We start from the raw sequence: 24,515 nt of genomic DNA on the forward strand, positions 1-24,515 counted from the left end.
ATTGAAACATAATAGAGAGAGATTTGGTTCGTATTTTTGGAACGTCAATTTTAAGGATTTTCAAGTTTTCATAGATTTCTCAATCTATACTATTTTTGAAGCTTTAAATTTTATAAATAAATATGAAACTAAGGCTCATAGATCTCTCAAGATTTTCAGTATTGAAGCCACATTCCCTGACACTATTTGAAGATAGGCTCTAATTTGATTGTTTAAAGCTTAGGCTCTATATAAACCGCATCCTAAAAAAATTTGTTTCAAAGTTTTAAAAATAAGAATAGTACATCTTGTAACAAGTTACTTGGACTATCTATTTTTAAGATTTTCAAGTATCTATAAATTTGTTTGATTTGTATATTTTAAATTTTAAAATTTCACGACTGGGGATGGAGGTGTGCGTTACTTCTTTTTGAACGTCTAACCTTTTAAATATGGAAAAAGTTTATGTAGAGTTGAGGCTCTAAACAACCAAATTAGAGCACAGCTCAAAATTTTCACTAGAAGAGGTTTTTTTTATGCCCAAATATCTTCAAATTGATCATCTCAACATCAAGATGCATGGAAATGAATAAAAAATAGATTTCAAGATTTGGAAATAGTACTTTGGACCGTCAATTTTCAAGTTGTCATAGATCTACTCGATCTACACAATTTATTAAGCTTGAAATTTTATAATTAGATATGAATATATATTTCAAAGCTATCGCAAATTTTCAACATAGAAACCACAATTCTCGTTTCTCAACACTATTTGAAAGCGCGCTTTACATTGATTGTTTAGAGCCTCGGCCCTATACAAACCTCACCCTTTAAATATACCCAAAAACTTGCCAAAATTCGCTCTTGCATAACCCATAGTTACTAGATTAACTTTTTCAAAATATAAGTCTAAACCCCTACAACCTTCTGTCTTGCACTAGAAAAAATCAGAAGGCTGGAGTCGTGGTAGCAACACCCTGACACTCTAGTCACCACATTGGTTTCCATTACCCCCGACAGAATCCCACCAACACCTTAAAAAAAATTTCCATTACCCCCGACAGAATCCCACCAACACCTTAAAAAAAAAATAACTCCTAAACTGGTAGGTATATTCCCTGAAAAAAAACAATAGCTCCTAAACTGGTAGGTATCTTCTCTGAAAAATGGGTAGGGCCTATCTTCCCCATTGAATTACCTTAAAAAAAATAAAGATAAATGAAGTACTCAATACAATTGAGAAAAATGCCTCAAGGCCGCATAGAGAGAGATTACAGAAAGCCTTAAAAAGGTTCGGAGGAGAGAGAAACTCCTAGAGACGTAGATTGAGAGAGAGGCTCCAAAGATTCAGAAGGGGAGGGAGAGATTCCTCTAAACCAAATTCAAATTCACCTTTCTAAAGTAGAAATTGTAGAAATTGCTACCCATGTTGGATTCTGCCACTTGTCAAGACGTTTGGAAGATGAAATTATCTCCAAGAAAAAAATGTTTGTTTTTAAATCACCACACACACATAAAAGGACTTCTGCTTTGTGTGTGAAAAAAAAAAAAAAAAATCATACTATAACCTTAAATTCACAAGTATTGTATACTATGATTTACCTCTAGTACAAAGTCACAATTACCTATAAATATCCAATGTGAACTCTGACAACTTGGGTATCTCACAAAATTTGAAAAAATTTCTTTTGAACTTTAAGCCTAGTCAATAAAACAAATGCAGCCAACCAATTTTGCATCCAATGGTCAAGATTAATTGTCATTGTACCAAAAATAAATAGCCTTATTGTATACTTTTCCAAATACAAAAGGCAACTTAATATAGAAAGTGAAACATCTTGACTACTCAAGTAAAAACACTGGAATTATTCTCTTCCATTCCAAAATAACAGTGAGACTCCTTTCTTGGAATCAAAAATAACTAACACTGTCAGAAACGTGTTTCCCCATTTCTCATCCTAAACTTTGAAGTTTGAAGCAAAAATAGTATGAGAAAGAAGAATACATGAAAGAGACCAAGGTACAGATTTACAGAGCCATCAATATTTCATTGTTAAAAGTTCAACATACTATTAAAACAGAACAAGATGGGTCATTAAAATCATATGAGCTCTTAAGAACACGGAAGAAAAAGAACACACCAATACCATGTACAGAGCCATCAATATTTCATTGTTAAAAGTTCAACATACTATTAAAACAGAACAAGATGGGTCATTAAAATCATATGAGCTCTTAAGAACACGGAAGAAAAAGAACACACCAATACCATGTACTAGACAGTATATCTTTTTGATTGTCTATCCTTTCTGGCATCATCCTGCAGAAGCCAATAGAGAATCATTGACTAAAGTAGGGGAAAAAACACAATATATATGTAAATAATAATGTTTTCTTGTCTTAAAAATTATCTGTCCTATAAAACCATATATACCTGTAAAAAAAATTATGTAAACCAAAGTAATAAGCATAAGAAAACAAGAAAAGTAGACAATGGGACCATTTTCTTTTGGTACAAGGTGGTCACGATTAATCTTGATCATTGGATGTGAAATTGAACAACTGCATTTATTCCATTGACCAAACTTAAACTTCAAAAGAAATTTTTTCGAAGTATGTTACACACCCAAGCTATCAGATTTCACATCGGATGGTTATGAATAATTGTGACCTCCTTATATCAAAGGTAAATGGTAGAAGTACCATGCTTGTAAGAAAAACAAAAAAAAAAGGGGGGAAAATTCTTACATGGACACTGTATCCAATCTTCTCCGTGAAATCAGTTATCTCTTTCCACTGCCTACCAATGCTCACCTGCATGCAAACTAAAAAATTAAATACAACCTTCAAATCCAGGTGAAAGCATTCGACATTTTTCACATTCAGCTTGCAGGACCATAATCCAATCAAGAGAATCATCAATATATGCTTACATAGTGAGAATTAAGAAATAATCAAAAGAAAACAATTCCCAAAATCGTTAAACAAAATTAATAAATACAAAATTTTATTTGAACTTATAGCAAGAAAAGGATGAAATTTCTTTCGGAAGCATTCCATGTTTTTCACATTCAGCTTAAAGAAGCATTTCCTGTTTCCACATTCAGCTTACAGGATGCTAATCCAACAAGAATCATTAATCATGCATGCATAGTGAGAATTAAGAAATAATCAAGAGAAAAGAATTACCAAAATAGTCGAACAAAAATAATAAAAACAGAAGTTTACTTTAAACTATAGCAAGACAGGGATGAAAATTATTTAAGAAGAGTCCAAGAACTAAATCTGTCAATTGCCAATGAGGAAAGGAAGAAAAATAAAAAGAAGTCCTTGGCTCATCAAGTTCAAAGGGTCGTCCTATTGTGGTTGCGAACTAGGGACATAGGGCTGGCAATGGAGCCGAACCCGACCCGGGTATACCTGACACGGGTCCAGGTATGGGTCCAAACCTTGGACCCGCGAGTAGGTCCCTCATAATGGACCCAAAGAATCTCGGGTACAGGTCTCGATACTAGTGGACCCGCCCCTACCCGACACAAGACCCGAAGTTTCCCACCCCTGTATCCAAATTTCCCAAAACGTTATACGCCGCATTAAATGCTCATAAGGTCCAAATTTTCCAAAAATATTACACGCTGCATTAAATGCTCTTAAGGTTAAAAATAGCATGGAACTGCAAGACCATATTAGATCAAATATTATTCAATCAAACACTCATATATTTTTTTCACTTAATCTCTAATTAACAAAAAACACATTTTTATATTTTATTATCATTAAAAAACACTAGGTTTATCCTCAAACATTTTAAAGAGAATTGTGCTCCCTCGGGAGCACAAATATATTTTGTGTCTAACACGAATGTGTAACACATACGTGTGAGAGGTAATAAAATATTTTAATGATAGAATTTGATTATCCAAAATGACAATGATTATATCATCTTTCATGATATCCAAATTTCCCTAAATATTACACGCCGCCTTAAATGCTCATAAGGTCCAAATTTCCCAAATATTACATTCCCAAAATATTACACACCACATTAAATGCTCATAAGGTTGAAAATTAGTGTCAAGTATGGGTCCGGGTCCCGGGTCCAAAATTGTCCGTCAGGTACGAGTAAAGGTACGTTCAATCTAGGTACATATCGTTTATTTCAAGTTTAGATCCGAGTCCAGCTGGACCCAACCCATTGCCGCCCCTATTGGAACGACCTGACTTGGCAAGTTACCTAGTCCAGTTGTTCAAAAACCATCTAAGTCCGCAAGCCTAGGGGTGGCAACGGGTCCTGGACCCCGACCCAAACCCAAAACTAGACCCAAAATAAACTATATGTACCCGGACTCGATGGTTCCAAATTGAATGTACCCGTACACGTACCCAACGAGCAATTTTGGACCCGGGACCTGGACCTATACCCGACACTATTTTTAACCTTATGAGCATTTAATGTGACTTGGCAAGTTACCTTGTCAAGTTGTTCACAACCCATCTAAGTCCGCAAGCCTAGGGGTGGCAACAGGTCGGGTCTAGCTGGATCCCGACCCAAACCCAGAACTGGACCCGAAATAAACTATATGTACCCGGACTTGATGGTTCCAAATTGAACATACCCATACACGTGCCCAACGAGCAATTTTGGACTCAGGACCTAGACTCATACCCGACACTATTTTTAACCTTATGAGCATTTAATGTGGCGTGTAATATTTTGGAAAATTTGGACCTTATGAGCATTTAATACGGCGTGTAATATTTTGCGAATGTAATATTTTGGGAAATTTGGACCTTATGAGCATTTAAGGTGGCATGTATTATTTTGGGAAATTTTGATATCATGAAAGATGATGTAATCATTGTCATTTTGAATAATCAATTTTTTTATCATTCAAATATTCGATTACCTCTCACACGTATGTGTTACACAATCGTATTAACCACAAAATAATTTTGTGCTCCCGAAGGAGCACAATGCTCTTTAAAATGTACAAGGATAAACTTAGGTTTTTTAATGATGATAAAAATATAAAAATGTGTTTTTTTGTTAATTAGATATTAAGTGGAAAAAAAATAGAAAGTGTTTGATTAAATAATATTTTATATACTATGGTCTAGCGGTTCCACACTATTTTTTACCCGTATGAGCATTTCATGCGGCATGTAATATTTTGAAAAATTTGGACCTTATGAGCATTTAATGCGACGTGTAATGTTTTGCGAAATTTAGATATCATGAAAGAGGATGTAATCCTTGTCATTTTGAATAATCAATTTTTATCATTAAAATATTTTATTACCTCTCACATGTATGTATTACACATTCGTGTTAACCACAAAGTAATTTTTTGCTCCTGAAGGAGCACAATGCTCTTTAAAATGTACGAGGATAAACCTAGTTCTTTTTAATGATGATAAAATTTAAAAATGTGTTTTTTATTAATTAGAGTTTAAGTAAAAATAATAATAATAGAGAGTGTTTGATTGAATAATATTTTATATAATATGGTTTTGCGATTCCATGCTATTTTTTAACCTTAAGAGCATTTAATGCGGCGTTCAATATTTTAAGAAATTTAGACCTAATGAGCATTTAATGCGGCGTGTAACGTTTTGGGAAATTTGGATAAAGAGGTGGGAAACTTCAAGTACCAGGTCGGGTATGGGGCAGGTCCACTAGTATTCGGACCCGTACCGGAGAATCTTCGGGTCCATTATAAAGGACCCAGACCCTACCCACAGATCCAAGGTTTGGACCCATACCCGGACCCATGTCGGGTCTACCCAACGGGTCCCGGGTTCGGTCCGGGTCCATTGCCAGCCCTACACAAGCTAGGTCATGCAAGGGCGTGATTTTGATAAATTTTTTTGTTGGGTACATCATTTTATATATACATATTAATTAATTTTAAAAATACCTAAAGTATTACTTCATAATTAGATAGGAAAGATGAAAAAAGTGAAAATGGAATGAACATGAAAATTGAACATATTTGATATTCAAAAAGAACATTTAAGATTAATAAACAAGAGATAAGAGAACATAGACAAGCATTTATCCATTAACTTAATAGAACACATTTATCAATTGACTTATAGATAAAAACAAAGTACAAGCTCTATACCGGGCAACTATGCATATCTAATAAAAAATTGCATGGGCTTAAACTTTAAATACCCAGAGGGGTACAACCGACTGCACTGTTCAGGGTACAAACGACTGCACTGTTCAAAATGGCTTATAGAGCATGATGGTGATGAATTAAATTCCTATTCTTAAGATAGTGCACTACAAATAACTGCACTAGATTGTTCAAAATGGCATATATAGCATCATTGCTTATGAGTGAAATTCTTATTCTTAAGATAGTGACCCATAGGTTTCTAGCACATTGCTTATAGCAGCACATGGAGGTTCATGTCCAGTTAGGGGTGGTGATACAGTATCCAAAATCTACTTTCAACACCTATATGGCCATCCTGCTACCTCAGGCTGTCTATAGCATACACCACCATGATTTGGTGTCGCATACACCACCATGCTTTGGTCTCCCTTGAAAAGACCCAACATGACTGTGGCAATATAATATATTTCACTCCTTAGAAATTTAGTAAAAGATAGCACAAAAAGTAAAAACATACAAAATGTTACATTAAAGAAGCATGACAGTGAACTATATTGAGTGTGACAACATACAACTTCTTGTTTACCATTGTTGCAAAGTTAAAGATAATATAACACCACAATTATATGAGGTGGTGTCAAAGAAAAGCTACATCCTAATATACCACGCCTTTCCAGTAACCCTTTTTGTGTGTGTGGAATAAATAACCTTTCCAGTAATTTCTTAAAGCAAGTGACCACCCAACCATTTAAATATAGGCTTCAATGACAAGAGTAACAAGACCATGACAGCAAGTTTCGTGTAATATATTCCAAATCCACATTGAGGTTCCTATAATTCTTCTTCAAGAACCACGATGCAAAAAATTATCAAATATACAACTCAAGACAAGGAAAACAATGTATAAACATAACTTAAGTAAAGCTTCCCTAATTTTCTTCACAACTGGAAGTAGTTGCGTTCAAAGTTCAACAAGTCCAACTCAGTTGAAGATTTGGGCATGCCAAACCTGACTCAAACACAACTTGGCAAGTTTTTCCAAAAAAAATAAATAGCTAAACAGTAGAAATAGTAGAGAACATGCATATATTGGAAAATTGTAACAAATATATATGCATACTTATTTTGGATAAGGACTTCATCACCACTAGGTGATACTATAGCAGTCAGGAACCACCCCCCCCCCCCCGCCCCCCTTTTTTCCAGAAAAAACCCAAATAAAAACCATATCCAACAACAACTTTTCCCCAAACTTCGTAAATTCAAATATTTCATCCTAGAAGACAATTACCATCATCATCATCATTCAATCCTTACTCCAACTATTCGAAGTCGGCTATATGAATTATGTTCCGTCATTGTGCTCCATCAAGGGTCATAGCCTCAGTCACATCATAAGTCATCAAATCACCCCTCCTAACTGGTGTTGTATTAGGTTTGTGCTATGCATGGTCAGCCCACCTAAGTTTACTTTCCATCATCATCATCATTCAATCCTTACTCCAACTATTCGAAGTCGGCTATATAAATTATGTTCCGTCATTCTGCTCCATCAAGGATTATAGCCTCAATCACATCATAAGTCATCAAATCACCCCTCCTAACTGGTGTTATATTAGGTTTGTGCTATGCATGGCCAGCCCACCTAAGTTTACTTTCCATCATCTTATCGCCTATTGGAGCCACCCCTAAGTTCCGTCCTATGCATTCATTCTGAATTCTACCCTTTCGTATCTTGCCACTCATCCATCTCAACATCCTCATTTCAGATACACTTATCCTATTATACAAGCAGACAATCCAAGAGAAACCTAAAAAAAAAAAAATAGAAAGTGATTTTCAGAGAGAGAGGAAAACATTTATAAAACAATGTATTTATGTGGATTTTCGGCTGGATGGTTATGACCATCAGTTCTGGCCTTGGACGGCCCACCGCATGATCTGCCTAGTGGTGATAAAATGCTTATCCTTTATTTTTTATATTAAGTATAAACTGCTAATACATTAAATTATTGATAAAATAATAGGACAAGCTTTCTATGCTTCCCCTACAGCATAGAAGTTCTATCCTCCCCCTTATCCAACAGTCCATTCTGAATGGACGGCTAAGATTGCCCCCAATCACAATGTCACTTCTCTACACTATTTTATTTTTTATTTTTTCTATAAACTATTTTGACACCAAATTTTGGGTATCCATTCCTCTATTAAACTCGCACTAGCAAAAAATATAAAAAAAAAATATTTTCAATAAAATAAAATGACCAAAATACCCCTAAAAGTTTCAAGGGGTATTTTGGTCATTATATTTTATCGAAAAGTTATTTTTAATATTTTTTATAGGTGCGCTCCAATGAGAAGATGGCACGTACCAAATTGCATATTCATACAATTTGTATAAAAAAAATAAAAATAAAATACTTTGAGATGTCAGATCTAAGATTAAACGGTAAGTGGCTCTCTTTATCAAAATTGGACGGTTGAATGGTAGGGGGAGGATAGAACTTCTATGCGGTAGGGGAAGCATAGAAACCTTTCCCAAAATAATATATGGTATCAATGCATATACAATGATGTGGTTTACATACAGTAAACTACACAACACCTAGACCATCAGTTGTGAACAACTGATAGTCTAGGAGTTATAATATAAAGATCCTTCCCAAGGGGGCATTAAGCAGAGGAACGGTATGCATTAATCATTACCAGTCGGCATCAGCCAATCAACTAACAATTATCAAAAACCAAGTTTTGGTAACTATGGAAAAATTGAGTAACACTAATCAAAGAGTCGCATGATTTTCAAAAGTCAGAGTTAACTCAAGTTTGGGTTGCAACATTTTCTATAAAAGCACACTAATTTAAGCCACCTTCTCGAGTAGGGTAACTGGCACTTCAACATACATTGAGCAACTCAGGCCTAGTCGAACCGACTTATTGGACGTATTTCTAGGTGACTAGCTCAATTGCAGCCATTTATGAACAAGAGTTTGGTAAGATGACATGCAGATGACAATTCACATCTAACAAAAGAGAAATGTGATGAAGTCACATGTTTCAGAGACTAGGGTTAATGGAGTAGCTCAAGATAAAGAAGCTTCAATTGAAGCTAATCAGCAATGTGCAGGTAGCTGGTTGACATGATATCCGAGGACTAGGGTTAATGGAGTAGCTCAAGATAAAGAGGCTTCAGTTGAGACTAATCAATGTGTAGGCAGCAAGTTGACATGATATCCCTCAGTTTGGAGAATTTGTCGAGAATTTGTCTGAGGAAACCAAGCTCGCAGGCTGGCTTTTGGGTTTATTAAAGGAGGTAATGCCCCAGAAGCTTCGAATCGATAGGAGGATTCAGATTGGCCAGCATCAAGTATTGTTTGAAGGAAGTGGCAATGTCTTTCCTGACAAGGAGATTTTGTTGCCTATATCCTCTTATAAGCAAAATCTTTCGTTGTAAGTAAGAGACAAAATTTCAAAAGGAATTGTTCACAACATAGAGACCCTCAATTCTTTATTCACTTTACGGCACAAGACGGAGAGTGCCAGTTTGGACCTCAGATTGTCACCTATCAACAATATCAGGACCACCTCATGTAGCATTGGAGCATCCATGGCATCCATGGTAACAAACTCGGCGTGTACTGACTTGTACAAGCACCCACCCTTCAGTGGATTCATAAAGTAAGGCAGAAGCACATTATTCTAGCATGAGAACATCAAATGCTTTATCACTGAGGCCCAAGCACTATGGCAATGGTTGGTGGAGTGCATGTTTTGAACTTAGATTGCGAAGGTGATTCCCTCAACAATATCAGGCAAGCTCAAGCGGATTATCCACCCCATGTAGCATTGGTGATATAGCAGATGAGAGAGGAAATTTGACAATGATATTTCCTATTCCATATCATGGGATCACTAAGAAGCTGACACAGCCAATTTTGGTTCCTATAACGCTTATTCCCGGTGTAGAACTCAATCATGGATCAATGGATGGCAAAGATCACCTCGATGCATCAGTTTCTTGTCTTCTTTTTATGTTAATATATTGACAAAATCTATACATACATAGCATATTCCAAAAAAAATTGAATTAAGGATAACATGATTCACATAAGAAAAGAATTTCACTACTAAAAGTATGTTAAAAAGCCATTTTCTGTGGTCTGCCTAGTCTGTGGGCAGCCTAGCTTTGTGAACATCAGTCGCAAGTGTTTGTAACAATGATACAATTCGTAGTTTATTGAAAAGCCTAGCTTTGTGAACATCAGTCACAAGTGTTTGTAACAATGATACAATTCGTAGTTTATTGAAAAATCGGCGTGATCCAATGAGCCATCGTTCACACTAACCAATTTTTTCATTAATCATTAAACATTGAAAATACAATTAGACATTGAAATTTTCAATTGTAATCACAAACCAAAATGTGAAGTCCGACCGACATGATGGTTCACCATAATGCATTAGAAAGTTGAATTATGATCCATGCATATGAATTCATGACAAGCAAGAACCTCATGTCTCAAAGTTTTTTCTTACCAACAATTCATACACACAACAAGAACATTAAACATAGACCTAACTGACAATAAATCATCATAGCTTAGGTCCACTGCAAAGAAACTCAAGACATGTCTTTACCAATGCTCAAAAAGGCAGAGGCGGCCGCCTAGGCGGCCAACGGTCTGCGCTATGTAAGCGGGTGCCCAAACACAAAGGCAGGTGGTTTGTGTCACTATGGGAAGGGGTTGATGTGGGGGGGCAAGACAAAGGCAGGAGGTTTGTGTCACTAAGGGAAGGGGTTGAGGTGGGTGTGTATATGTGTTTTGTGAATGTGTATGTGTTTTGCATGTGCATGTATGTGTGTGCGTGAGGTCTCGCATGAAATTCTTAAATATCATCCTCTTTTTTTCTTTTTCATTTTTTTCTTCTGGATCTGTATTTGTGAGAGAAGGAAAAAGTCGTATGATTTTCGAAAGCCAAAGGTAACTCAAGTTTGGGTTGCAACATTATCTATAAAAGAACGCTAAGGAGATTTTGTTGCCTATATCCTCTTATAAGCAAATCTAAAGGAATTGTCCACAGCATAGAAACCCTCAATTCTTTAGTCCCTATACATGCGCAAGAGGGAGAGTGCTAGTTTGGACCTAAAGTGATTCCCTCGACAATATCAGAACCACCTCATGTAGCATTGGTGCATCCATGGTAACAAACTCAAACCGTGTACTGACTTGTACAAGCACCCACCGCCCTTCAGTGGATTCAAAGCGCATCCATGGTAACAAACTCAAGGCGTGTACTGACTTGTTGGATTCAAAGAGAGATTCAAAGTGCATCCATGGTAACAAACTCAAGGCGTATACTGACTTGTTGGATTCAAAGAGAGAGAGAGTATGTGAGAGAGAGGGACCTTGCATCAAACACTTGGAGGCCATGCCATCTTCTTTTTCTTCTTTTCTTACATTGAAAGAGGGAGCATATGGGTCCATGTGTGAGCCCACCTTAGACATGCACGCCCAGACCCCACCGCCTAAGATACGCCTAGGCGGTTTCTCGGCCAGGCTGCCTAGGTGGCAAGGCAGCCGAATTTTCGTTAATTGGTCTTTATCTAGCTCCATGAATCATTTAACCTCTCATTCAATAATCAAAAACCCGAAAATATCAACAATTTGACAGGAAGAATAAAATAACACGAAAAAGAAAGATTTTCACAGTGCTCCAACATTAATGAACAATCTAAATCCAGTTATAATGACATACAAACATTTGTGGGGGAAAAAAACTAATGCCAGTTACCAATAACACGCAAGCTTCAAAGAGAGAGAGAGATCAAAACCTGAGCAGCTTCATTTGATGCAGTCCTAGTCCAAAGAGAAAGCTTATCCTGCCTTGCACGCACACTAGCAACAACCCCACATATGTCCTCACCTTCTTCAAATTGCTCTCCAATCAAAGCCATCAACTACACAGAAAAACCCTTCCAGTTCATGAATACATCACCAAGAAACCCAGCAAATCCAAATCAAATTAAGAGAGTTAGAAATAGAAAGAGAGTGTTACATTTCCAGGCTTCCTAAGTGTTATTTTCATTCAATAAAGTATTGTGCTGGACACGTGCAGTGAGATGCATGTAGGTGGCACTGTTTGCATGTAATTAGGAGTCATGGAAGATCAATTCTAGTGGGGTCTTCATGTAGGGACTAGGTAGTTTCTGTACTACGTCAAACACCTAATATGTAGGGCTTGTGGGACTGAGTAGTTTCTGTAACAGGTCGCACTCTTAATATGTAGGGGATGTGGGGTAGAAAATGGAGTAGTAGATAGACGGTTATGGCAAGGGTTATAAATATTGCTTTGTATGGGAAGTACAGGCATGAATGAAAAAACTGTTGTGCATTGCACTACCAGAGGTTGGTTTCCCTCGAAAAAACTATTGTTTTATCTCTCTCTTGTATCTCTATCCTTGGTGAATTGCTCTCTTCAAAATAGGTAGAACCAGGAACAAAGGGGTGTCTTGAGAGCTGAGATATCTAGCCCGAGACAATATTGTGGATCCATTGGACTTTCCCTAGCATCAAACACGATCAGTGAGCCGAGCCCATAACAATTTGGTATCAGAGCTGGGCATGGCGGATCAACGCCTAGATCATTTGGAGTCCGAGATGGGGAGTTTGAAGGCAGATGAGGAGTGAGGCTTCAAGGAGGTGATGGAGTCCATGCAGCAGATGTTAGCTACGATCAATACTTGACTCGATCAAGGGAAGAACGGCTGAGATAATGGTGAATCTTTCAATAGTCAACCGCCACCAGTGTGTACAGGGCGGGCGGACACATATGGGACCACTTCAAAATGGCAGTATGGGGTCCATTGGAACCTACCTTCCGCGAATGGTTAAATTGGACTTTCCCAAGTTTAATGGGGAAGAGGACCCCACCAGTTGGGTATGTAGAGCCGACCAGTTCTTTGAATTCCTACAAACACCAGAAGAGGATCGTATCCCTCTTGCCTCATTCAACTTAGAAGGCGATGCACAACTATGGTACCAGTTAACGAAGGAAGAGCTCGGGATTGCCACTTGGGAGGATTTCAAAAGTAGCCTCCATGTGCGATACGGTCCAACCCAATTTCAGGATTTCTTTGACGATCTCACAAAGCTGCAACAAACAGGGTTTGTACGAGACTATCAAACTCAATTTGAACGTTTGTTGATACGTGCAGGTCGATTGACGCTTGTACAGCAGGTTGGATGTTTTATAAGTGGGCTCGAGGATAACATTAAAGCAGCCGTGCAAGCTTCCCAACCCGCGACCTTGGCTGCGGCAATAGGTCTCGTCCACCATTATGAACATCGCAATCTATATACCAAGAAGGCAGCACCTAGCGAGCCAAGGAAAGTCGGCCCCAACCCACCCAGCTCAAGTGGGTCCTTCATGCCAATTAAAAGGTCATCTCCAACAGAACTCAGCGAGCAACGAGCAAAAGGACTATGCTTCAACTGCAATGAGAAATTTGGCCCTGGCCATCGTTGCAAGAAACTATTCCTCATCGAAGGGAGCTGGCCAAACGATGGAGAGGACGAACATGCTCAAACAGAGATTGACACAACTGATGAAGTACCAGAAATCTCCATCAACGCGATCTATGGGGTAAAAACTCCTCAGACAAAGTGTGTTCAAAGAAGGTTGGGCCAACAGAGGGTAACATTTCTAATTGACTTTGGTAGTACACATAATTTTTTGAAAAGTAATATTGCACGAAAAAAGGGCCTAACTCCTAGCAGTGAAGGAAAGTTGGAAGTGGTTGTTGCCAATGGGGAAAAGCTATCTAGTCCAGGTCGCTGCAAGGCCATTTGCAGGGTGCCACAAGGAGTCCCTCTTGTGGTGGATCTCTATTTGCTACCGTTGGAAGGTTGTGACACCGTTCTTGGTGCACAATGGTTAAGCATGCTGGGCCCAATCACATGGGATTTCTCCAAGCTACAGATGGCATTTATTTTGAGAGGGAAGGAAGTCATTTTACAAGGCTTGAAACCAGCCGACAATAGGGTGGTAGAGACAAACGAGATCAGCAAAGATATGAAGAAGAGGAAAGAAAGAATATTGTTGCAAATAAATTCTCTTTCCATGAAGGGCATGCAAGGTAATTCCGCACCAGAATTTTCTCCTCAATTTTCCAATCATCAACTCGACAAAATGTTGCACTCGTTTAAGGATGTCTTCAAGGAACCACAAGGGCTCCCCCCTAAGAGAACACACGACCACCAGATTCCCTTGAAAGAGGGAACCGTGCGGCCCTACAGGTACCCTTATTAGCAAAAAACAAAGATTGAAAAGATGGTCGCCGAATTATTGAAATTTGGGATGGTCAATCCTAGCAGCAGTCCCTATTCTTCACCCATGTTGGTAGTAAAAAAATATGATGGTTCGTGGAGAATGTGCATCGACTACCGGGCTCTAAATCAGCAAACAGTGAAAGATAAATTTCCCATACCCAACATTGACGACTGCTAGATGAATTACACGGCCTCTTTCTTCACTATGCTTGATCTACGGTCGGGATGTCACCAAATCCGCATGCAGCCTGAGGACATTGAGAAGACTGCATTCCGTACCCAACATGGTCACCATGAATTTCTGATAATGCCCTTTGGGCTGACAAACACTCCCTCCACTTTTCAATCCTTGATAAACACCGTTTTCAAAAATTACCTACGTAAATTCATATTGGCATTTTTTGACAATATTTTGATTTATAGCAAAAATTGGGAAGACCACTAGCATATTAATATTGCACTATCTGTTCTACGGACTAACCAGTTATTTGTAAAAAAAAAGTGTAATTTTGGGCAGAGGGAAGTGAAATATTTGGGGCATCTCATCAGCCAAGAAGGGGTGGCAGTGGATCCAGAAAAAATTGCCATGATCAACTAGCCCAAGCCCACGACGTTGAAGGCTCTGCGTGGATTTCTAGGGTTAACAGAATACTACCCTAAATTTATCCAAAATTACGGTAAGATTGCAGCCCCATTAACCAACATGCTGAAAAAAGATGGTTTCAAGTGGGACCCACAGTCTAAAGCATCTCTGGAGCAATTAAAAAAAGCAATGGCGCAGCCACCAATACTCGCTCTACCTGATTTTTCAAAAAAATTCATCGTCGAGTGCGACGCTTCTGAGCTGGAATTGGAGAGGTGTTGATACAAGAGAAGCAGCCAATAGCATTTTTTAGCCAGGCACTACAAGGAAAAACCTTGTTTTTATCTACTTATGAAAAAGAAATGTTGGCTTTGGTTCTTGCAGTACAGAAATGGCGACAATATCTACTTGGGCAACAGTTCATTGTAAGGACCGATCACGAGAGTCTAAAATATCCGTGGGTGCAAAGAATTACTACACTAGCACAACAAAGGTGGTTGATGAAACTCATGGGCTTTGATTTCATCATTGAGTACAAAAAGGGGAAGGAAAACTTAGTGGCTGATGCGATGTCCTGAATGGAAGAAAAGGGTGAGAATTATGCTCTATCTGGGCCAGTCCCATGCTGGCTCGAGCCCATCAAGGAAGAAGTAAAAAAAAAGCCCAAGCTACAGGAAATAGTGACTCGTGTGCAGCAAGGAGAGGCGTTGGGTACATGGCGCTACAAAGAAGGAGTTCTATTCTTTAAAAATAGAATTTTCTTGGTGGCTGAATCTTCTCTAATCCCTGCAATCATCGAGGAGTTACACTCCAGCACACATGAGGGGTTCCACAAAACACTCCAGCACATAAAATCAGTTTTTTATTGGAGTGGAATGAGGAGGAGTGTTCGGGATCATATTAGGCAATGTGACACATGCCAGCGCCACAAATGGGAAAACACTTCACCAGCAGGTCTCCTCCAACCGCTCCCCATTCCCCTACAAGTATGGACAGATTTGTCCATGGATTTTATAGATGGCCTTCCAAACTCGAACGGAAAAACTATTATTTTTGTGGTAGTAGATCGCCTATCTAAAGCCGCCATTTCATTCCAATCTCCCATCCCTATACATCAACATCGGTGGCCCAGATCTTTTTTAACCACATTTTTAAATTATATGGGATGCCTAAGTCCATTGTTTGTGATAGGGACCCGGTGTTTACCAGTGCCTTTTGGAAAGAATTATTTTGCTTGTAAGGTACAATCTTCAATTTCTCATCAGCCTATCACCCCCAGACCGACGGTTAGACGGAGGTGGTAAACCGCAAAGTCGAGATGTATCTTAGGTGTTTCTTGAGTGACAAGACCAAGGAGTGGGCCCGTTGGATTGCATGGGCCGAATACTGCTACAATACTACCGTGCACAGAGCAACAAAGAAGACTCCCTACGAGGTGGTCTATGGTCATGCCTCGCCCACGTTACTATCTTATATCCCTGGCACAACTTAAGTGGAGTCAATTGACCGGGAACTCCAAGATCGGGATAGAGTTCTCAAACAATTGCGCGAGCAGTTGCAATTATCCCAGAACTAGATGAAGAAGGTCTACGAGGTTCACCACACTGAGAAAAGCTTCAATATTGGGGATTTAGTGTCTCTTCGCCTTCAGCCCTATCACCAGGTTTCTACTGCCCATCAGAAAAACCTCAAGCTATCACCACAGTACTATGGGCCGTTTGAGGTGATTCAAAGGATAAGTCAAGTAGCATACAAACTCCAGTTGCAAAGTGGTTCAAAATCCACCATGTATTCCACGTGTCTTGCCTTAAGGAGAAGATCGGAACAACAACTTTAGTTCAAGAAGATTTACCCATTGTTTAGGAAGCAGGGGACTGCATGGTATCTCAACCGCAGGCCATTTTGGATCAACGAGTTCAGAAGCATCAAGAGGAGGTTCTGGTGCACTGGAAAGGACTTGCACCTTCTGAGGCCGTGTGGGAAAATTTGAAAGCGCTGAAGCTAAAATTTCCTGAAAATACCCTTGAGGACAAGGGTGATTTTTAGAGGGTGGGAATGTTACATTTCTAGGTTTCCTAAGTGCTATTTTCATCCAATAATGTGTTGTGCTGGACACGTGCAGTGAGATGCATGTAAGTGGCACTGTTTGCATGTAATTAGGAGTCATGGAAGATCAATTCTAGTGGGGTCTTCATGTAGGGACTGGGTAGTTTCTGTAACAGGTCACACTCTGAATATGTAGGGGTTGTGGGATTGGGTAGTTTCTATAACAGGTCACACTCCTAATATGTAGGGGTTGTGGGGTAGAAAATGGAGTAGTAGATAGACGGTTATGGCAAGGGTTATAAATATTGCATTGTATGGGAAGTAAAGGCATGAATGAAAAAATTGTTGTGCATTGCACTACCGGGGGTTGGTTTCCCTCAAAGAAACTACTGTTTTATCTCTCTCTTGTATCTCTATCCTTGGTGAATTGCTCTCTTCCAAATAAGTAGAACCAAGAACAAAGGGGCGTCTCGAGAGCTGAGATATCTCGCCCGAGATAATATTGTGGATCCGTCGGACTTTCCCCAGCATCAAACACGATCAATGAGGGGAGCCCATAACAGAGAGATAGATTATAAGGTAATTAATATATCACCAAGAAATCCAAACAAATCCAAACTATAACTGTCTGTGAGGTGGGTGGGTGGGTTGGTGGGTGGGTGGGTGTGTGTGTGGGGGGGGGGGAGCGAGAGAGTGACACCCAGTTCATGAATACATCACCACAAAACCCAACATATCCGAACTACAAATTGAGAGAGATATAGATATATAGATAGATAGATAGAGACTCACTGTTTCAAGCCACATAGTTTCAAGCATGGGCTTCCTATTAGCAACTGGAACAGTCCACTTGCCCCCACTTGCACACACAGGATCCTCCCACTTGGGCTCAATCCCATACTTAAAGCAATGGAAATCGGCATTAACCTGTAATTTGCTCGGTCGAAAAATGTTATCATAAAGGCTGCACAGAGAAAAAAAAATTACAGATTATTATACTTTGATAATTTTACATAGAGCTTCAACTATAATACAAAAAGCAGTTGAATATTTAATACACCAAATTCTCATATGGAAAATTAGAAACCCCATGAATATACTGTCTAACAAATTTTTCTCGGAAAAAAGAAAAAGAAAAGAAAAAACAGTTTAACAAAGAAAAACGTGAACAAGAGGCAAAGAATGAGAGAAAAAACAGTTTAACAAAGAAAAACATGAACAAGAGGCATAGAATGAGAAAGGAATGAATCTCTAGCAATTAAATATTTCTATGATCCAGTAAAACGCATACATAATCTTCCAAATGCCCAATCCAAAAAACCTCAAATGGGTGTGACTGAAAGAGAGGGAATAAGTCGATGGTCATGGATTATGATCTAAAGGATGATGAATAGCAATACCCACTGCCAAAATTCTAGCGAGAGAGAAGAACAAGTGGAGAAGATTATGTTTCTTGTATTACACCTAAATATGAGAAAAAGTAAATTAACCACCAAATTTCCACAGAGAGAATAAATAATATGGATCTTGGTGAAATTATACAGACAGCAAAGTCTAAAGCTAGAGAGAGGAGAAGAAGGGTCTCTGCCTAAACACATAGACACCAAATAAAAGAATGCCCCTCCAAAGAGAGAGAAAGAGCAATAGATGAGAAGATATAGAGATAGAGCAATAAGAAAAGATGGATCTTGACCTCAGGCTATAGGAAAAAAACAGAAAAATAGAAGAAAACCCACCACCAAAAGTCCTCGACTGTGTCAAAGGAGTAAACAGGTCGAAGAGATGAACCCCATGAAGCTCCTTGCTTGGATTTGGATAGGTTATCAAACCAGAAGGTCCATTTGTGTTGCAGGCGATGCTTTGATGGTGGTGGTGCGGGGATTGAATCCATGGATTCATCGTTCTGTGGTTTTTGTTCAGTCTCTGAACCTCCCTCCCCCATTGTTGAGCCTCTGCAACTGTAGAAAAGACGCCAGTCTCTAGAGAGAGAACCAGCAAAGAAGAACACAAGCGTCGGGCTTCACAAATTTATAGTTTCCGAGCCCTAAAAAAGATAAAATTATTTGTTCAAACCAGTTTGTTTAAAAACGGATCGGTGGATTGGGCAACTAAAAATCCATCTCGATCGGTGAATCGACGTTTCGGATTAAAAACTAAAAATCCATGTGGATCGGTGAATCGACGTTTCAGATTGAAAACTAGTTGTACTGATCAAATTAAGCTTTAAAAAAATTCAAATAATTATTAAAATTCATTATAAATGTTATTTTTTAATAATCCAATAAAAAATTTAGGTATTACATTATTAAATTTCATTTTTTTCATCAATTTGCGAATATTGATATGTTCTTTTCCTATATGAACTTATATTAACTATGAAATTTGATCACAAAAAAAAATAATAGAATTATCATGGATGAAGTATATAATCATAGGTGCAGTTGGCATACGGATACATCCATAGCTGTAGAGGTACGGTGCACCTTCAATTTTTATTATGGTATATAATTTTGATGTAAAAAGTTCTTAGGATTATCTCAAAATCTATTTTTATATCTAATTATAAAATTTTAAATTTAAAAAATGGTTAAAATCAAGTAGATCTATAAACATATGAAAATCTTGAAAATGGACGGTGTAGATAATATGTTGTAAAATGCATTATTTCTTATACTTAAAATCTCTTTATTTTTCGTGGTCATATATCTCGATGTCGAGATGATCAATCAATGGTTTTTCAACACTAAAAACTACATTTTCCTATGGATTTTTAAGGTGCATCCATAATTCTACATTATAAGGTTCCATCCTTATATAAATTATTTCCTATAATCATACATGAACTACAATAAAAATAATGGATTAAATCGATGAAAAAATAGCCACTAAAATCTCGAATTGACAGAAAACCCTAATCCACTAAAAAAAAACCCAAATCATTACAACCTAACTAAATATAATCCAAAATTATTACAACCTAACGAATTATAATATTATATATTGAAATTGAAATTGTTGGTTTTATTTTATAATTATTTTATTATACAAATAATAACAAATCCGTAATATCTTATAATATCATCTAATTTAAAATATATTATTGACAACTGTAAGAAAAACAATACATTACATAATTTATAATGAAAATAAATTAATAAATGAAATAAAATATTTGGTTATCAATATAGAAATTATTAGAATGCATACCAATTTTTGAAATAACACTTTAATTTTTCAAATTTTTAATTTTTTAGGTTTCTAGAATAAATTAGTGGAAGAGATTGTTAGCAGAGAAAGAGATTTCACCATGTTATAAAAATAAAAATATAACAACATCATTTATTCCTAGGTTGTATTAAGAAATACATGTTGTATTGAGAAATACCTTTTATTTTTTTTAACTATAAATACTTGTTGTATTACTTTTTTTTTTTTTTCTTACAAGAAAAATATGATACTTGTTGTATTACCTTTTATTTTATTTTTTTGACAAGAAAAATAAGAAGATGTTGCATTGCATTTGTTTTGCTTATTGTATTACCTTTTTCTCTTTTTTTTTATAAGAAAAATGTGCTGCCAAGGTACCTTTTATTTTATTGTTTTACTTTTTTTTACAAGAAAAATAAAAAGATGTTGTATTCCTGTTTTTGCTTTTTTTTTACCAAAATGCTTATTGTATTACTTTTTATTTTATTTTTTTCCCTTTTTTTAGATAGGGCCCAGATGGTTCGAAACTTGAGATGCTTGAGCTGAAATCCGTAGTGATAATCAATTGCACCATATCACCGTATGGTGCTTTTCTTTCTATAATAAATATATATATTATATTATTGTCTCAACTCTCAACACTATATTAGTCCCACATCGAAGGACGAGTGTAACATTTCTCTCTATAAATAGTTGTGTGACAAGGACTCTTCTTGCATGCATAAAAGCACTTGGGCAACCCATACCACATTTGAGGTGAGCTGCATTTCAACGGGTTTGAGGTTGCCATGTGTAGCATATATTCATATCACTGTAGCGCATATTGGATATCGCACAACTGTGTAGCATATCCGATTCACTGAGGTTGCATATATTTAATTTCGGCGGGTTTGAGGTGCCACGTGTATAGCATATCGCCCGATTCACTGTAGTGTATGTTGGATATCGTGCGACTGTGTGTAGCATATCGTTGAGAACTGGCGCCCGATTCACTGTAGCGGATATTGGATATCGGCGACTGTATAGCATATCGTAGTAAGGTTGCATATATTTAATTTCGGCGGGTTTGAGGTGCCACGTGTACAACATATCGCCCGATTCACTGTAGTGTATATTGGATATCGCACGACAAGTTGCATATATTTAATTTCGGTAGGTTTTAGGTGCCACGTGTATAGCATATCGCCCAATTCATTGTAGTGTATATTGGATATCGTGCGACTGTGTGTAGCATATTGTTGAGAACTGGTGCCCGATTCACTGTAGCGGATATTGGATATCGACGACTGTGTAGCATATCGTTAAGAACCGACACTCGATTCGCTGTAGCAGATATTGGATATCGACAACTGTGTAGCATATCGTTAAGAACCGACGCTCGATTCACTATAGCAGATATTGGATATCGACGGTTGTGTAGCATATCGCTGAGAACTGATAATTCCTCTCTAGACACGCTCGATCGATTTCCGATATTCCATAGGAACCGACACATTTTCGATATTCCATAGGAACCGACACGGGGTGATCGACACGATCGATTTTCGGTATTCCATAAGAACCGACACAGGGTGGTCGACATGGCTCTGTAGCATATCGCCCGATTCACTGTAGCGGATATTGGATAGCGGCGGTTGTGTAGCATATCGCCCGATTCACTGTAGCGGATGTTGGATATCGGCGGTTGTGTAGCATATCGCCCGATTCACTGTAGCGGATATTGGATATCGGTGGTTGTGTAGCATATCGCCCGATTCACTGTAGTGAATATTGGATATCGGTGGTTGTGTAGCATATCGCCTGATTCACTGTAGCCAATATTGGACATCAGCGGCTATGTAGCATATCGCCAGATTCACGGTAGCGTATCGCTCACTGTAGCAGATATTCGACATCGGGGGGGGGGACTGTGTAGCATATCGCCTGATTCACTGTAGCATATATTGGATATCAGGGGGGACTGTGTAGCATATCGCCCGATTCACTGTAGAATATTGGATATCGGCGGCTGTGTAGCATATCACCGGATTCACTGTAGCATATCGCTCACTGTAGCATATTGTTGAGAACCGGTGATTCCACTCTAGACACCCTCGATTTTCGGTATTTCATAAGAACCGACACGGGGTGATCGATTTCCATGACGACTCGGGCGATTCCGAGTCGACTCGCTGTTTTTTAAATCCCTAGTTCAACATTTGATGAGGGAGGGGGACATTTATGCAAAACCAAGATATTTTGGGGAGAGGATTGTCAGACTTACCCTTTGCCGACCCATGATGAGGTCTCTTACTCTATTCTATTCTCATAAAAAAAAGGTAGGGACCAAAAAATCTCTACTGATTTCTCTCTCCTTTTTTTTTTTCTTTTTTTATTTTTATTTTTATTTTTTAAGGGGATTGTCTATTAAAAGGCATTATTTTTTGTACAACAATGTCACGAGTACTTTTAATCATTAAATGTCAAATCCAATATATAAGGGGTGTGGTTTATATAAGGTTGTGACTTTAAACAATCCAAGAAAGATGCACATCCAAAATTTATCATAAGATATAATTTCGGTATAAAAATTTCTTATGATGGCTTTATAATCCATTTTCAAATCTAATTATGAATTTTTAAACTCTAAAAATAGTTCAAATCAAGTAGATCTATAAATATTTGAAAATGGACGGTCTAGATAATGAGCTGCAAGATGCACTCCAAATCTTTACTTTTTACACATATTCATATATATTAATGTCGAGATGATCAATTATAGGGTTTTTCAACATCAAGACAACCTTTTTCGATGGATTTTTGAGTTGTACCTTAATGTTATGTTTTAAGGTTGCAACCTTATATAAATTTTTTCCATATATAAGGGCGTCACAATATTGGGGAAATTTTATTTGGGACTTTGTGCCCAAACAGTAACATATCCTCAACAACCCATTTTCAAATATAACGGTCATGAGGATTGTGACCTCTTTGTATAAAAAATAAATGGTCTCATCCAATGATTTAAAAAACGGATCAGTGCCTCGGATCAGGCACTTTAAAAATCCATCAGTGAATTGGTGATCCGGAACGGGAATCGGCCGACTCAGTCGGATTAAGCTCTAAAAAAATCCAAAAAAATTATTAAAATTAATTACAAATACTGTCTTTTAGGAATCCAATAAGAAATGAGGGTACTCCATTGTTAACTTCACTTTTTTCATCTATTTGTGAATATTGATATGTTTTTTCTTTGTATAAACTTATGTTAACCATTAAATTCATAAGAAAAATCATATAATTATCATAAATAAAATATATAATCATACATGGACTACTGTAAAGAGTAGATTTAATCGATAAAAAATGGCCATCAAAATCTCAAATTGGCGGAAAGCCCTAATCCCCTAAAAAAACCCAAATTATTACAAACTAATTAACTATAATCCAAATTTATTACAACCTATCTAACTGTAATGTTATATGCTGAAATATTACAAACTAATTAACTATAATCCAAATTTATTATAACCTATCTACTGTAATGTTATATGCTGAAATTAAAATTGTTGGTTTAAATTTTATAATAAAATTATTATACAAATAATAACAAATCCAAAATATTTTGTAATACGATCCAATTTAAAATGTATTATTGAGAATTGTACGAAAGATAATAAATTACATGATTTATAATGCAAAAATTAATAAATAAAATAAAAAATTTGGTTATAAATTATTAGAATGCATACCAATTTTTGAAAGAACACTTTAATTTTCAAAATTTTAATTTTTTAGATTTCTAGAAAAAATTAGTAAAATATATTGTTAATAGAAAGAGAGAGATTTCAAATGGATTAAATTTATTTAAAAAAAAATTAGAATTTTAGATTTATAGAATAAATTTAATAAAAAAGATTGTTAATAGAAAGAGAGAGAATTAAAAAAAAAAAGTCATTTTTTACTTATTTTTTTTGTCAACAAAAAAAAAATAACATGTGTTCAAGGCAAAATCAAACTTGAGAAATGAAGGCTCTACCGTGGAAGTGATAACCACTCCACCACATCAACACAAGTGTAATTGCTTTCTATGTTAACAGTACTTATCCAAAGTCCATCATAATTTAACACACCATGGGGAATTATCCTATATCCAACATCGAGTTTTAGTTTTGCGTCTATAAATTGCTTTGTAAGTTTCAAAAGTGTTGTACGCGTGCGTCAGAGGCTGCCATCCACGCGCGGCCGGTGGGAAACTATAGTCGC

General features: G+C 37.2%; 2 protein-coding genes across 2 annotated transcripts; one reads left to right on the plus strand and one right to left on the minus strand.

The window, feature by feature from the left end:
• Positions 1 to 2,006: 2,006 nt before the first annotated feature.
• LOC18447328 (eukaryotic translation initiation factor) lies at positions 2,007 to 19,086 on the minus strand. The gene is made up of 5 exons (XM_011629857.3): positions 18,800 to 19,086; positions 17,856 to 18,027; positions 11,938 to 12,063; positions 2,728 to 2,793; positions 2,007 to 2,299 (listed from the first exon to the last, which is right to left on the minus strand). Exons 1-5 carry the CDS (start codon positions 19,003 to 19,005, stop codon positions 2,255 to 2,257), a joined length of 615 nt encoding a protein of 204 aa, XP_011628159.1. The 5' UTR covers positions 19,006 to 19,086; the 3' UTR covers positions 2,007 to 2,254.
• Positions 12,220 to 15,065, plus strand: LOC148781210 (uncharacterized). Its single transcript, XM_088871165.1, has one exon. It carries the CDS (start codon positions 12,879 to 12,881, stop codon positions 14,412 to 14,414), a length of 1,536 nt encoding a protein of 511 aa, XP_088727291.1. The 5' UTR covers positions 12,220 to 12,878; the 3' UTR covers positions 14,415 to 15,065.
• Positions 19,087 to 24,515: the final 5,429 nt, after the last annotated feature.

Source organism: Amborella trichopoda, chromosome 7, assembly GCF_054954075.1.
Source record: "Amborella trichopoda isolate Santa Cruz 75 chromosome 7, AtrichopodaSantaCruz75HAP2 v2.0, whole genome shotgun sequence".
NCBI lineage: Eukaryota > Viridiplantae > Streptophyta > Magnoliopsida > Amborellales > Amborellaceae > Amborella > Amborella trichopoda.

Coding starts and splice junctions, on each gene's coding strand:
- LOC148781210 (XM_088871165.1), top strand. CDS start 12,879: ATGGTGAATCTTTCAATAGTCAACCGCCACCAGTGTGTACAGGGCGGG.
- LOC18447328 (XM_011629857.3), bottom strand. CDS start 19,005: ATGGGGGAGGGAGGTTCAGAGACTGAACAAAAACCACAGAACGATGAA. Junction 12,064..17,855: donor AAACTATGTGGCTTGAAACA/GTGAGTCTCTAT, acceptor TTTTCTGTGTAG/TTGATGGCTTTGATTGGAGA. Junction 2,794..11,937: donor CATCAAATGAAGCTGCTCAG/GTTTTGATCTCT, acceptor GTTTGCATGCAG/GTGAGCATTGGTAGGCAGTG.